Source organism: Haliotis asinina, chromosome 14, assembly GCF_037392515.1.
Source record: "Haliotis asinina isolate JCU_RB_2024 chromosome 14, JCU_Hal_asi_v2, whole genome shotgun sequence".
NCBI classification, from domain to species: domain Eukaryota; kingdom Metazoa; phylum Mollusca; class Gastropoda; order Lepetellida; family Haliotidae; genus Haliotis; species Haliotis asinina.
The window spans coordinates 51,378,394-51,394,232 of record NC_090293.1 but is presented as its reverse complement, the minus strand read 5'-3'; the positions used below and the strand labels follow the sequence as shown (position 1 = coordinate 51,394,232).

Below are 15,839 nucleotides of genomic sequence, written 5' to 3'. Positions count from 1 at the left end.
TTCCCTGTATTTACACAACAGTTCAATATTTCTGGTAATTATAATCATAATTCCATAGATGTATTTCACGCATCTCTCTTTTTCTTTGTAGTGATTTTGTTCACATCCACGGATCCAGTGAGATAACTGCTTCCATCATACCTTAGAAAATGTGCAAAACAATTGGTGAAAACATATCCTACTTTCACAGACGTCGCCCCAGTAGCCCGTCTGACAGCCACACGTACAGGAAAGAGCATTCAGAACGCCGCCATTCTGACACAGTTTCGTGCAGGCTGCAATGGAAATAACCTGTGTCAAAGAAAATGTGTTGTGGCGTATTGAATGATGATCGGCAAAAACATCGGAAATGTGTCAGACTGTAGTTTCTCCGAAGTTTCAACACTACACGTTCATGTAAAGGATTGTTATGCATAACATGAACGTGTGCGCTAATACGGGTGAATGAATCGTCTTGCTAATGATGTTCAGAATCAGAATAACAAAGTGCTGAGAGGATGTAAGCACAGCATATATACTGCTGACCTAGCAACAACACGTTGGTCCTGAGCATTAAGTACAAAGAACCCATTACAACGCATCAATGACGTTAAAAAAAACTCAAAAAACCAACTAAACCCCTCCCCCCCACACACACAAAAAAATAATAAAATAAAATAAATAAAATAAATAAAATAAATAAAATAAATAAAATAAATAAATAAATAAATAAATAAAAATTTTAAAAAAATAATAAATAATATCAAAAACCCAAATAAATATAAGAAACAACAAAACATTACATAAGATAATAAAAACGAGAAAGACAACCAGTTTTTCCACATATATGTTTCATTACAACAAGTAAGTATCTCAACATGCTGCTGTGTTCAGACAAACGATAGAAACCAGATTCCACCTAATACTAACCTTGCTGACATGGCCCTAGCTGGCAGTTCTCATTCCGCTCGTCCCTGTCAGATCCAGGACACGTCCTACCATTATTTACAGGAATGGGACTGTCACAGGATCTGTAACGGTAGACGACTTTAGTGGCAGTGGTGCCGCACGTGACGGAACAGGGAGTAGACGCTGAGTTCCATGCTCCCCACTGACCCCAGTTTCCATCCAGATCTGGAATAAATGTCAACCATCTTTACACACGGAAACTCTTAGTGCAGACCCACTATAGAGAATGATAAAACTTTTAAGAACATTTTACAACACTCCAGAAGAACGGTTTCATTGTATTTCAAATTTTGTCATCTCGCTAGGACGCTGTTTGAGACTGTTTTTATTCGTGAACATTTCTTCTGATATACTGTTTGTTCGGACTTAAACATGTACTACAAAATGGTTTAAGAGATAGCCGTTATGGGGAACATTAGGGGGTCTTTTCTTGATAATTGTTTATTGGCTAATCACTTGGGAGATCAATCATTTTGTATTGTGGGATTGCCAGCGTCGTTTCGAAAACAAAGATTATTTGTTAAAATGTAATAATATAAAAGGAACTTGACCCAGGTTGGACCACATATGAGATGAAGGCAGGCTAAAAATACATTACAAACGGCTGGTCTTTAAGTCTTCGCGTTGTCTTACCTTGGCACTGGTCTCCTCCAGTTCCAAGTGGGCAGCTACACTGGCAGGAGGCGGCATTCAAAGCACCGTTATTTTGGCATATCTTGTTACAGTCTGCAAACACACACATTAGCTAAGGGTGCATACAGGTAAAGCATGTCGAATTTCTGTGATTGGACAGAGAGCAACGTAGGAGTTATTTCCTGATGTTTACACAGCATTCATTTTCCACAGGGTTATAACTGGTCTTCAGTAACCCATGCATGCCGTGGGGCTTGAGGGGTCAGATCAGCTGACTTTTACATGCATCTCAATTTTGCAGATCAATACTCATGATGCCATGATGTCATCTGATCTGGTCAATTACTTACTTACTTACACGATGTTAAAGGGAAGCATTGTGCTCGTTGTTTTTGTTTAAGCAATATTGCATGGGTCGTTTCAACCCAACGTTAACAGTGTAAGTGTGCTGACGTATGAGCACATATGGTTTTGGAATTAGGGACTTGATCCATGGAAAAAGACTCGAATCTCATTTAAGACAACCACCACAACACAACAGCAAACAGTTAAGGCAGACTGAGAGACTTTACATCACTTGACATGGACCACAGCTACTTTTATTACCAGGTCACGTGTTCTGCCGTAATGTGCAAGTCTTTATAGATCCGTTGAGAATGTGGATGTGAATATCAGTGTGAATGCAAGCTTACTTTGACAGAAGTCTCCCCCAAACCCTGATGGACAGGAACACTGGCAGGTTGCCGCATTTAGACCGCCGCCATTTAGACATGTCTTTGTACAAGCTAAAACAGAAATGTTGCTTCCTAATCGGATGATTATTCCACAAAGGAATACCTCTATTTACTTTCTCCGGTGCACGACAGGCATTTGTCTGAGCAGAGTTGCGTCTCATGTGCGAGCCAGGATAATGACTCGCAGCATGGGTTAGGCCAAAGTTATGAACCTGTGATTGTGCATCACTTGTGTTTTATTCCTTAATCAGATTGACATACTCGAAAAATAGTTAAACTAATCCAAGTAAATACTTATTCAATCAAGATATTAGTTAACAGAATATCAAGATCAGTTTGAAAGAGAGTACCTGTAAATGACTGTTGTGAGCAAAAGCGTTTCTTTCGATGATATGAAATTACATTCATGTAAAGGTTGATTCGAGAATGTAAATGCCTCCCACCAAAAGGTAATAAACAGATAAAATAAAGCAAAGCTTACTTTCACACAAGTCTCCCCCGAAGCCTGATGGGCAGGCACACTGGCATGTGAGACTGTTCAAACCGCCGCCATTTTGACATGACTTAGTACAAGCTGCAACAATAATGTAGATCAAGTGAAGAATGAAATAATATTCTGACATCATTTTGACTTTGAATCTGGCAGGAAGAATCGATAGCAAAGATCAAGGTTTCTGTGGTGGTTCTCGCAATTTGCCCCGTGGTCAATCTTAAAAATCCGGATTCTGTTTGATAAGAAGTACAACTGAGGTAGACTGGTGTTAAAATAATTATTCATGTTTTATTTGAGATCATTATCAACTACAACGAAATGCGACAACGCTTACTTTCACAGAGGTCACCCCCGAAACCAGATGGACATGAACATGCGCACGCAGCAGAGTTGAGAACGCCGCCATTTTGACACACTTTGGTGCAACCTAAACCGAAAATAGAGTGATCGTTATGTTTCAAGGCATTATGGTAGCGATACGTATTAATACGAATATATCGACACCACACCCATTTCAAAAATCTACTGTCGAAAAGTAGATTAAGTAGATTACATTTTTTACATAAAACTGAGAAAAATTGTATCAATACAAGAGTGCGTTTAATAAGAAAAGCAGGTATCGCCGTAAACGATGCAATACAAGCATCCACAATGAGTTGTATGTCCCAACATACTTGATCCCAGATTTTTCCACTTTTCGGTTTATACTGATTCTCTCTTTGATTCAGCACCAGACATATTAATAGATTTCTACAACACTGGGCCTTTTCTCAAACTTGAAGGTGACACGCCGGACATAACATGAATATTGTCGGCAAGAGCGTTAGCCCAAACTCAATCACTCATCCTTCAGCACTTAGACTTACCACCCGGAGTGACTGAAACAAAAAGATTAATGGTTTAATATCAGTATTCACAAACATAGGAAACAAAGGAATATTCATTTCACATGCGTTTCTTTTATTGACAAGCTGAAACCGTGAATGTCCGGGGTGGAATAGGCCCTCGGCAAACAACTCTTGCTATCGACTGCTTGTCGTAAGACACGGGATCGGGTGGTCAGGCTCGCTGACTTGGCTGACACATGTCATCAGTTCCCATTTGTGCAGAACGATGCTCATGTTGTTGATCACTGAATTGTGTGGTCCAGACTCGATTATTTACAAGCCGCCACCATATAGCTGGAATATTGCTGAATGTGGCGTAAAACTAAAGTCACTCATTGTTTCTTATCAAACTCAAGCACTCCTGGGTGCCGCTCCACAATTGGCAGTGTTACGAGCTGTCGTAACTATGTTGCTTGTCGTTGAATTACGATTGAAATCCTCCATTAAAGTAAAACCCTGGCGCTGAATCCACAAAACATTTTTAACACTAGTTCGTTCGTACGACTATTAACTTAGTTACGACAGCTCGTAACTCTGCGAATCGTTATTTATGCCTACACTCAAAAACAAACAACGAACATCCCTCCCATGGCCCACCGTTCAACACCATCAATACCCACACTTAAAGGATGTACAGGTTGAAGAGTTGCTTATGCCTACACTCACATACAGGCAACGAGAACCAATTTCGTCGCCCCATCTTCAGAGACCTTCAATGTCTACACGTAAAAGATGTACAGGTTGGAAGGTCGCTTATGCCCAACTCAAATACAGGCTACGAAAACCATTTCCGTGGCTCCACCGTTCAAAGCCCATTAATGCCTACACGTAAAGCATGTAAAACTTGAAGGGTCGATTATGCCTACACCAAAATAAACAAAACCCAACTTTCACGTGGCATCACCGTTCAACACTTCAATACCTTTACATAAGGTTATAGTGTCGCTTGTGCCTACAAATGCAGAATGTCACTGAAAAACAGATGCTTAAGAAAACATGGAACATTATAGTGCTGCTTTCACTAGACAGAGTGGGCATACAGCCATTTAACGTTGTCGGTGCATACTCACCCTCGCAAAGATCACCGCTGTATCCTGTAGGACAATTACAGAGGCATGGCAACGTGTTGAGGTTGCCACCGTTTTGACACACCTTGGTACAGGCTGCAACACAAATACGAATTTGTGAGATTGGTTAAGCGTCTCTTACACAACATTTCAACATTATATACACAATGCCAAGAATGCACGCTGGACGTGAGAGGAAAGTAATGCAAGTCGCCAAAGGTTCAAACAAGAGACGACGTCACTTGTTTTGAAATGATTGATTGTTTGTTTGTTGTTTCACACCGTGCTTAGAACATGCTAGAGATACGGTGGCAGTCTGTAAACAATCAAATGGACCATACAGTCCGGTGAGCTAGAGATACGGCGTCGGTCTGTAAACAATCAAATGGACCATACAGTCCGGTGAGCTAGAGATACGGCGGCGGTCTGTAAACAATCAAATGGACCATACAGTCCGGTGAGCTAGAGATACGGCGTCGGTCTGTAAACAATCAAATGGACCATACAGTCCGGTGAGCTAGAGATACGGGGTCGGTCTGTAAACAATCAAATGGACCATACAGTCCGGTGAGCTAGAGATACGGCGGCGGTCTGTAAACAATCAAATGGACCATACAGTCCGGTGAGCTAGAGATACGGCGTCGGTCTGTAAACAATCAAATGGACCATACAGTCCGGTGAGCTAGAGATACGGCGTCGGTCTGTAAACAATCAAATGGACCATACAGTCCGGTGAGCTAGAGATACGGCGTCGGTCTGTAAACAATCAAATGGACCATACAGTCCGGTGAGCTAGAGATACGGTGGCAGTCTGTAAACAATCAAATGGACCATACAGTCCGGTGAGCTAGAGATACGGCGTCGGTCTGTAAACAATCAAATGGACCATACAGTCCGGTGAGCTAGAGATACGGCGGCAGTCTGTAAACAATCAAATGGACCATACAGTCCGGTGAGCTAGAGATACGGAGTCGGTCTGTAAACAATCAAATGGACCATACAGTCCGGTGAGCTAGAGATATGGCGGCGGTCTGTAAACAATCAAATGGACCATACAGTCCGGTGAGCTAGAGATACGGCGGCGGTCTGTAAACAATCAAATGGACCATACAGTCCGGTGAGCTAGAGATACGGCGGCGGTCTGTAAACAATCAAATGGACCATACAGTCCGGTGAGCTAGAGATACGGCGGCGGTCTGTAAACAATCAAATGGACCATACAGTCCGGTGAGCTAGAGATACGGCGTCGGTCTGTAAACAATCAAATGGACCATACAGTCCGGTGAGCTAGAGATACGGCGGCAGTCTGTAAACAATCAAATGGACCATACAGTCCGGTGAGCTAGAGATACGGCGTCGGTCTGTAAACAATCAAATGGACCATACAGTCCGGTGAGCTAGAGATACGGTGGCAGTCTGTAAACAATCAAATGGACCATACAGTCCGGTGAGCTAGAGATACGGCGTCGGTCTGTAAACAATCAAATGGACCATACAGTCCGGTGAGCTAGAGATACGGCGTCGGTCTGTAAACAATCAAATGGACCATACAGTCCGGTGAGCTAGAGATACGGCGGCGGTCTGTAAACAATCAAATGGACCATACAGTCCGGTGAGCTAGAGATACGGCGGCGGTCTGTAAACAATCAAATGGACCATACAGTCCGGTGAGCTAGAGATACGGCGGCGGTCTGTAAACAATCAAATGGACCATACAGTCCGGTGAGCTAGAGATACGGCGGCGGTCTGTAAACAATCAAATGGACCATACAGTCCGGTGAGCTAGAGATACGGCGTCGGTCTGTAAACAATCAAATGGACCATACAGTCCGGTGAGCTAGAGATACGGCGGCGGTCTGTAAACAATCAAATGGACCATACAGTCCGGTGAGCTAGAGATACGGCGGCGGTCTGTAAACAATCAAATGGACCATACAGTCCGGTGAGCTAGAGATACGGCGGCGGTCTGTAAACAATCAAATGGACCATACAGTCCGGTGAGCTAGAGATACGGCGGCGGTCTGTAAACAATCAAATGGACCATACAGTCCGGTGAGCTAGAGATACGGCGTCGGTCTGTAAACAATCAAATGGACCATACAGTCCGGTGAGCTAGAGATACGGCGGCGGTCTGTAAACAATCAAATGGACCATACAGTCCGGTGAGCTAGAGACATGGCGGCGGTCTGTAAACAATCAAATGGACCATACAGTCCGGTGAGCTAGAGACACGGCGGCGGTCTGTAAACAATCAAATGGACCATACAGTCCGGTGAGCTAGAGATACGGCGGCGGTCTGTAAACAATCAAATGGACCATACAGTCCGGTGAGCTAGAGATACGGCGGCGATCTGTAAACAATCAAATGGACCATACAGTCCGGTGAGCTAGAGATACGGCGGCGGTCTGTAAACAATCAAATGGACCATACAGTCCGGTGAGCTAGAGATACGGCGGCGGTCTGTAAACAATCAAATGGACCATACAGTCCGGTGAGCTAGAGATACGGCGGCGGTCTGTAAACAATCAAATGGACCATACAGTCCGGTGAGCTAGAGATACGGCGGCGGTCTGTAAACAATCAAATGGACCATACAGTCCGGTGAGCTAGAGATACGGCGGCGGTCTGTAAACAATCAAATGGACCATACAGTCCGGTGAGCTAGAGATACGGCGGCGGTCTGTAAACAATCAAATGGACCATACAGTCCGGTGAGCTAGAGATACGGCGGCGGTCTGTAAACAATCAAATGGACCATACAGTCCGGTGAGCTAGAGATACGGCGGCGGTCTGTAAACAATCAAATGGACCATACAGTCCGGTGAGCTAGAGATACGGCGGCGGTCTGTAAACAATCAAATGGACCATACAGTCCGGTGAGCTAGAGATACGGCGTCGGTCTGTAAACAATCAAATGGACCATACAGTCCGGTGAGCTAGAGATACGGCGTCGGTCTGTAAACAATCAAATGGACCATACAGTCCGGTGAGCTAGAGATACGGCGGCGGTCTGTAAACAATCAAATGGACCATACAGTCCGGTGAGCTAGAGATACGGCGTCGGTCTGTAAACAATCAAATGGACCATACAGTCCGGTGAGCTAGAGATACGGCGTCGGTCTGTAAACAATCAAATGGACCATACAGTCCGGTGAGCTAGAGATACGGCGGCGGTCTGTAAACAATCAAATGGACCATACAGTCCGGTGAGCTAGAGATACGGCGGCGGTCTGTAAACAATCAAATGGACCATACAGTCCGGTGAGCTAGAGATACGGCGGCGGTCTGTAAACAATCAAATGGACCATACAGTCCGGTGAGCTAGAGATACGGCGTCGGTCTGTAAACAATCAAATGGACCATACAGTCCGGTGAGCTAGAGACACGGCGGCGGTCTGTAAACAATCAAATGGACCATACAGTCCGGTGAGCTAGAGACACGGCGTCGGTCTGTAAACAATCAAATGGACCACACAGTCCGGTGAGCTAGAGATACGGCGGCGATCTGTAAACAATCAAATGGACCACACAGTCCGGTGAGCTAGAGATACGGCGGCGGTCTGTAAACAATCAAATGGACCATACAGTCCGGTGAGCTAGAGATACGGCGTCGGTCTGTAAACAATCAAATGGACCATACAGTCCGGTGAGCTAGAGATACGGCGTCGGTCTGTAAACAATCAAATGGACCATACAGTCCGGTGAGCTAGAGATACGGCGGCGGTCTGTAAACAATCAAATGGACCATACAGTCCGGTGAGCTAGAGATACGGCGGCGGTCTGTAAACAATCAAATGGACCATACAGTCCGGTGAGCTAGAGATACGGCGGCGGTCTGTAAACAATCAAATGGACCATACAGTCCGGTGAGCTAGAGATACGGCGGCGGTCTGTAAACAATCAAATGGACCATACAGTCCGGTGAGCTAGAGATACGGCGTCGGTCTGTAAACAATCAAATGGACCATACAGTCCGGTGAGCTAGAGATACGGCGTCGGTCTGTAAACAATCAAATGGACCATACAGTCCGGTGAGCTAGAGATACGGCGTCGGTCTGTAAACAATCAAATGGACCATACAGTCCGGTGAGCTAGAGATACGGCGTCGGTCTGTAAACAATCAAATGGACCATACAGTCCGGTGAGCTAGAGATACGGCGTCGGTCTGTAAACAATCAAATGGACCATACAGTCCGGTGAGCTAGAGATACGGCGTCGGTCAGTAGTATAGGGAATGGGGGTTTTAAAACACTTTCATAAAACCCCTCTACAAAGCCTTATTTTACTAAATAAGGCTTTGGTTGGGCCATTAGCTCTTGCTACTATTACCCCTACTATAAAAAAGTTGGCGGTAATTACTGTGCCTTGGTAGGAGGTAACACTGTGCCGTACGGTACGATCAATAATTCTTCTCTTACAAATCCCCTACCCGGCCCATCCCTCAAGTAGTACAAGTTAGGTTCGTCGGCTTTTATATCCACTTTATCTATGTTGTAAGTTTTGACTGACCATATAGGATCGGTGGCTCGCTTACGGCTATCGCCCCTATGTTATGTTTATATCAATGAAACAGTTTAACGTGAACCGCCTACGATCTCTTTGGTGTTCATAATAAAGGCTTGCTGGGCTTTTTGTATTCCCTGTGCTATGTACTTTTTTTTCTCGTCCTCGCTGATAGCAGACTTACGAGACTTGGATCGAATATCTTGTTTCATTCCGTTATATTTTTTGAGTTCAGAGAGGATTGAACTAAACTCCTCTTCTGAGATCTTACTGTCAGAGAGTGCCGTGGAAATTCGCTCACTCACTGTGTTCAGCTTTGCTTCGGCCAGAACCCTGATCTCGTCGTGTTTCAATACCTTACGATTAAGTCTGCGTGATACTAACTTAAGCGCCAACCCTACCAACCCTGTCACCCCAGCCGTTATTTCAATACCTAGCACTATAGGTGCAGCCACGATGGTGGTTAACAACCCAACGCCTGCCGCCCCTAGTCCCATGCTGGTTGCCATAAGGGTAGTGTCAGCCCCGTCCACGATATTGAAAGCTCTATTATATTTTTTACATAGTGCTTTCCGCGTGTCACGGTCTTGTTCTAGTTGGCGTTTCATATCACATAACTGCCTCAAGCGGAACCCATCTACGGTTTCCAATGTCTTCGCTACTTCCTCTACAACTGGGTACAGGCCCATCCTATAATGTATATTTTGAAAGATATTTTAATTGGGGTTCAGTTAATATTCTATCAATGTATTTGAAGTCTACAAGTTCTAGACTATTAGTCAGGGCAATAGGTGAGAGGCTAATAGAATTTCCTGTTGTAATAAAAACCCTACTGAGGCTTGTTAAGTGGTTTATAGGACCCGTGGTATCCTGTTGTATAACAATACGGCAATATTGGTGTATGTGTTCTCTAATCCAGCTTATATACACCTCGGGTAAAATTTGGTGTATTATTGGGTCTCCATCGGATAAACCCGTAAAGAAGACTTCTATGATGAGGGTGAAAGGGGGGGATATTCTATCAATATTACTGCTAAATATTAATTTATTGTTTGGATAAGCAAATAACCCCTTTTTTTTGTCACCAATAGTTACCATGGGTAATCTACTCTCCGGAATGAAATCCCCTGCCCAGATACCGTTGTTCTTAATCTTAGAAACAACCCCATTATTTAATGTTATATAAGGTGAGGTGAATGTTAAGTTGATCAGCCATTTGGGCTCTTTTAAATCTGGTAACGGCACCCGTCTGTACACGTTGTCTTTGAAGTGCAGGATGTATAATTCATCTTCCTCACCAGGCTGATCGAATCCCTCCGTATCTCCCAGGTCGTTAAGTGTAGTGTTGGGATGATGACTGGTCATTATTATACTATTATGATATAATTTCCAACTGGTTTTCTGATAATAATTCAGGGGTTAACTTGATACCCATGAAGTGTATGTTGCCAGGCAGGAAGATATTGATTAGTGATATCTTGTTTTCCACGATCACGTTGACCCCCTGCAGACTGGTCTTGGAGTCGACACCCACCCGCACGTAAACGTTGCAAACTTGAAACTGGTGTCGTTTCACCCACCCGAGTTTGATCCCCTTCACGATCTCGACATCATTCCCCGATGGTTCCCCTAGGTAGACTTTGATGAACAATGTTGAGTTTGCCGGTAGATCCTCTAGTATCTTGACCACGCCTTCGAATTCAGACACCAACTGCAATTTCACGTTTTGCATGGCCGGTTTACTCGATAGCATGTGGGCTGCTATAGTGTTGACTGGGCTGACGACTATACTACGTCTCTGAGTTGGGACGTAAGCCACGAGCAGGGTTCCATTGTTCACGACTTTGTTTAGGTGGTTGTCTTTGTTATCCGTGAACACGTAAGGGGAGACGAGTTTAATATTGAGAAACCATTTGTTATCGGGTAACAACACCCACTTGTCATCTTCGGTGAAGACGAGCATATATGGTTTGTTTTTGGCGACGGTAGTGCTCTCAACATCGTCTAAGTCGAACAGTTTACCTCCGAACGATGGGTATATTACCCAATTATTATCACCGATGTTGACAAGGGAGTACTTAGTGTTTACTGTTGCTCTTGTGGTATCTATCATATCACTTAGGGTTCCACCGGAGGGGATTTCAACGCGTTTGTAAATGTTGTTTTTCAGTTGCAAGGCATACGATTTACCATCTACTCCGGGAGCGTCGAAACCGCGTGTGTCTCCGAGGTCGGAGATCCCGATATTGACGCATTTTTTCACTCCGGGCCCTTGTGCGCTGGTCATGTTACATGAAGTGTTAAGCTGAGGTATCCTATATTTACAGGATTATGATTTATATCTAACACCGATATTGTCAGCTCAGGTATGTTGCCCTGGGTTAATCTCTTATACTGCCGTGGTGAAAATGACTCGGTTCTACCGTCGTTGAATTTCTCAGTTTTCACCGGCACTGCTCTCAGTATAGTGGAAGGGTGGCCTCCTTGAATGTTATACGTTGTGCTCACCTGACCGAGATGAATGTATAGCTCTCGGTACGGTACTAGGTCGGGTAACTTCGTGCCTGTGACGGTTGTTGTTGGTTTTATCTCGTCAGGAGACATACCGAGCATCCTTGCTAATGGTCGGCCGAGCCTCAAAGGGTTTATTCCATTGTTGATTAACACCACTGTACCGTTTGAGTCGTTCATCTTGAGTTCGGCTCCCAGGGGTTTGAAGACCTCGTCGTTTAGAGAGCACACGCTGTAGTAGCCGTCAGTTATCTGGCTGCGAGTTCCACTGACGAACAGCTTATTGTTGCTGATATTAATGTTAGTCCATTGCGGTAGGTAGGTGATATCGCAGAGTGCGACTTCGAGTTGACCTGACGTGTTATCGATCGCGTGCGTCAGCTGAACGGCCTCACCGCTCGTTATTCCTGGAAGTGTTATGTACATATTATAATATATGAATTATAAATTATAATATGGATTTAGCACACTTGAAAATCGTGGTGAATGCAGATGGTACGGGGTTTAAAACAACCTTTATTGATATCTTTGAAAAGTATGTCGTGTCCGTTAATAACGCGCAGGCGGTGGTAAACTGGAATCAAAACCCAATGCAGTTTTGGCAGAACCAACTCAACTTTGCTGTGTGGTGTGCGACGACAGGGTCGGGTGTGAAACCAGACTACGGTATAGACGAACTGAGTAAGGCGGTTATTTTGTTTCATATTTATTATCAAACGAGACGAATATTGAAGGAAATAAGTGCTCCTCTTCCCCAAGATAAAGCGTGGAGTATGACGAATAACCCCTATGATAGACGCGCTTATGAACGTGTTTGTGGGGAGTTTGAGATTCCAATGAATAAAGACTTTCGCCTTCCTGGTGTGAACCATGGTCTCGGTATAGTTCTCGTGTACTTCTACAGGTCCGGAAAATATTATGCCGGTTCTAAAGATGGTTCATACAACCCACACCGTCATACATTTACAGGCCCCACAACGAATGAAAAGATCCATGTCAGCTGTATAAAGCAAACCAGTCCTGATGCAGCCACAGCCTGGACTAAAATGATCTCAAAAACATCGAAAGGATTCACTCGTGCTGGTACAATACGCTTGAACGACTCGATTCGAACGTACGTGTGGGCGCTGTTGGGTGCGCAGTCGATGACGCGTTCTAACATCCTCGGTAAGGGAACTGCTTACGACGCTCAGACACAATTCGTTTCCAACGTTGAGGATGCTATCAATTCTCCAGTTGATCTCCCGAGGGCTATCGACCGTTACCAAAACGTGTTAGAATACGCCAGATCGAAAGTCAATTACGTGTTCGGCGTGGGGTTGTACATGGCCCCGAGTGATATGCAACTGAGAATAAAAAAAGTGGTGGGTTATAACAACAAAATAGTTATAGCCACGAAGGATCAAAAGTTGGGTATCAACTCCGATATTAACACCCCCTATATCCCACACATCCCACCACGTGAAAAGGGTATAGTGGCGCCACCTCCGGAGTCTAAAGTTCATGTGGGGGTACCCCCCACACACCCCCATATGCAGGCCTCCTATCAGCAGCATATCGATAATAAAACAGCCCTAGTGGTTGGTGGGGTAGCTTTGGGGCTTATTTGGTTAAAGATTTCTTAGCCGCTACGTACACCAGACCCGCCACGGCGACGATGGCTGCCCACAGGTTTTGACTGAGCCACATGGCAGTTTTAGACAGAGCGCTCAACAACCACGAGACGATGCTACCCAGTATGCCGGGAAGGGCTTCGGCGGCTTTACCAGCCAGTTTAGCTAGGCCTTCCCCGAGTTTTTTAATCCAGTCTTTAACACCCCCACCGCCACTTGGAGTTCCCCCGCCGGCAGGACCCACAGGGGTTCCCCCCGTCAGTGACACCACCAGGGTTGATATAATGAAACCCAATGCAGTCAGAATGCTGGCGATGGTGATCCCTTGCTCCCGGAATAATATCCGAATCCTGTTGGCTAAAGTTGTATCCTCGTTCAGTATTCTATCGATTGTTTCCCGAATACGACTGATCTGGGATCGAAGCTGTTCACGATTCGAGGAAGCGGATTCCAATCGTGTACGTCTCTCGTCTTCTAAATCACGTAGTCGTTCATTGATACGACGCTTCATATCATCGTTTTCAGTTTCGTTGAGTTTGGTTTTTTCCCTAGCGATGTGCTCGTCGATTTCGTTCAGTTTCCCCATGTTGTTCACGAGTTCTCCACGCACGCGTTTCACGGCTTCGTCTAAGCCGCGCAGTTCCCTTACCGGAAAGTCAAATCCCGGTAACGGTTTGTCCCAGTAGGTGCTCAACAGTTTTTCTATGCTGTCTGAGGCTTCTGTAGCACGCTGTGGTGTCATTTCATCTCTAGTGGTGAGGTGGGATCTGGTAGCTTGCAGATCTTCTTTAACGGCCTTAGGTATTGCACCACCGTAATCATTCATGTTTAGATTTTTACGGATAAATTCAACACCATAGCGGCTGGCTAGAGTTGACAAGGCCAGTGGTTTTTTATTGCTCTTGTTAAAGAGGTCAACCCTGGGTCAGACTTAAGGCGTAGAACACCCTTTGTATCAATAAAAAAATCCTTATGGTATCGACCCTGTGGTTCAACGTAGTTTTTATCTCTTCTTAAACTTTCGAAATAATCATTTACCGTTGTTTCCAAGAGTTCTTGGTTCAATGGTGAACTAGTAAATGAGGTCTCCTGCTCATCGAATGCCTGGGCACTAGCGCCCGGCATCTCATCCATAGGTATGTCTTCATCCATTAGTATTAAAAATATATTTCTTTTATATAACAATGTACGGTAGAAAATTAGATCCTTTCAGAAAATTGAGAGAGCCATTAGGAGCCAGAGCCGTGCGACAGTCGGTGACCATCACCAACAATCCCAGCAAGATAGACCAGAACCAAACTCTGCTGGTTAGATTTCCAAACCTTGGTGAGAATGACCTCATTGTACCAGGCACTGTTCGACTGGCGTTCAATATCACGTTGACCTCCGACAACGACAAACGCGAGCTAGTGCGGAACGTGGGTCGAGCTATCATCAAGAAAACGACCGTCAAGATCAGCGGTAACGAGGTGCTGAGCATCGACGACAGCGACGTGTTTCACTGCTACAAGGATCTCTGGAAAAGCGATGGAGAACGAGTCAATGATGTGTACCAGGGTATCAGCAAATCAACCCGGGCGCGCATAGGGTATGTCTTCACGCAAGACCAACAAGACAAGCTATCGGCCGGTGAAAAGGCCATCGCTCTAGCATACGGGAATCGATTCTGCGTGCCGCTCGACTTCGAGTTGCTCACGGGACACGCGCCGTTTTACCAGGCCGCGCTGGGTGATAGGCTCGAATACGAGCTCACGTTTAACGACTATAGCAAAGTAGTGCGTACGCCGAACGGTGATGAGGCCAGTTATGCCATAGACAACATCTCTCTGGAGTTCGACATGGTCACTAGCCCGGAGCTGGCCAGGCAGGTTCGAAGTCAGTACTCTGGGAAGATGGCTATCCTATACGATCGCGTACTGAGACATAGATCAGTCGTGCGAGATAAGAGCGACACTGTGTGGAATATCAACCTGAACGTGCCGGCGAGATCGATGAAAGGTATCCTGGTCGTCCCCGTGGAGGATTACGAGCCATTCCAGAGGGACAGCGAGAAGTTTTTCAACCCCGAGATTGAAAAGGTGGAAGTGACCATCGAGGGCGTGCCCAACCAGCTGTTCAGTCATGGTATGAGACCACACCAGCAGTGGGATGAGATAAAAAAGCTACCAGTGGGGGATTACATAATAAAGGACCTGGACCTAAGCTCCGTGCAGATCGGTGAATACCTGACCACCAAGTACGCCCTATGGTTGGACATGCGATCCACGGATGATGATAAATTGCACGGTAGCGGGCGCCGTATAGATAACGGCAGCGAAGGGATAACCATCCAGATTACTAAGAAGGCTCAAACCGCTGGTAAGTTGAAATTATATCTGTACGTTATTATGGACGCGCAACTTAATATAGACAATGGGAGATTCGTGCAAGCCATCTACTAGTGGGGGAG

The 15,839-nt window shown here is 45.1% G+C and overlaps 1 protein-coding gene across 1 annotated transcript in view; it reads right to left on the bottom strand.

Moving 5' to 3' along the window:
• Positions 1 to 15,839, bottom strand: part of LOC137262220 (SCO-spondin-like) — a 66,585-nt gene that overhangs the window by 31,712 nt on the left and 19,034 nt on the right. The window contains exons 10-17 of the mRNA XM_067800013.1: positions 4,766 to 4,858; positions 3,675 to 3,686; positions 3,143 to 3,235; positions 2,797 to 2,889; positions 2,274 to 2,366; positions 1,582 to 1,674; positions 910 to 1,113; positions 183 to 275 (exon numbers count right to left, since the gene is read on the bottom strand). Of these exons, the coding sequence (XP_067656114.1) occupies positions 183 to 275; positions 910 to 1,113; positions 1,582 to 1,674; positions 2,274 to 2,366; positions 2,797 to 2,889; positions 3,143 to 3,235; positions 3,675 to 3,686; positions 4,766 to 4,858 (774 nt within the window). The remainder of the gene's footprint in view (positions 1 to 182; positions 276 to 909; positions 1,114 to 1,581; positions 1,675 to 2,273; positions 2,367 to 2,796; positions 2,890 to 3,142; positions 3,236 to 3,674; positions 3,687 to 4,765; positions 4,859 to 15,839) is intronic.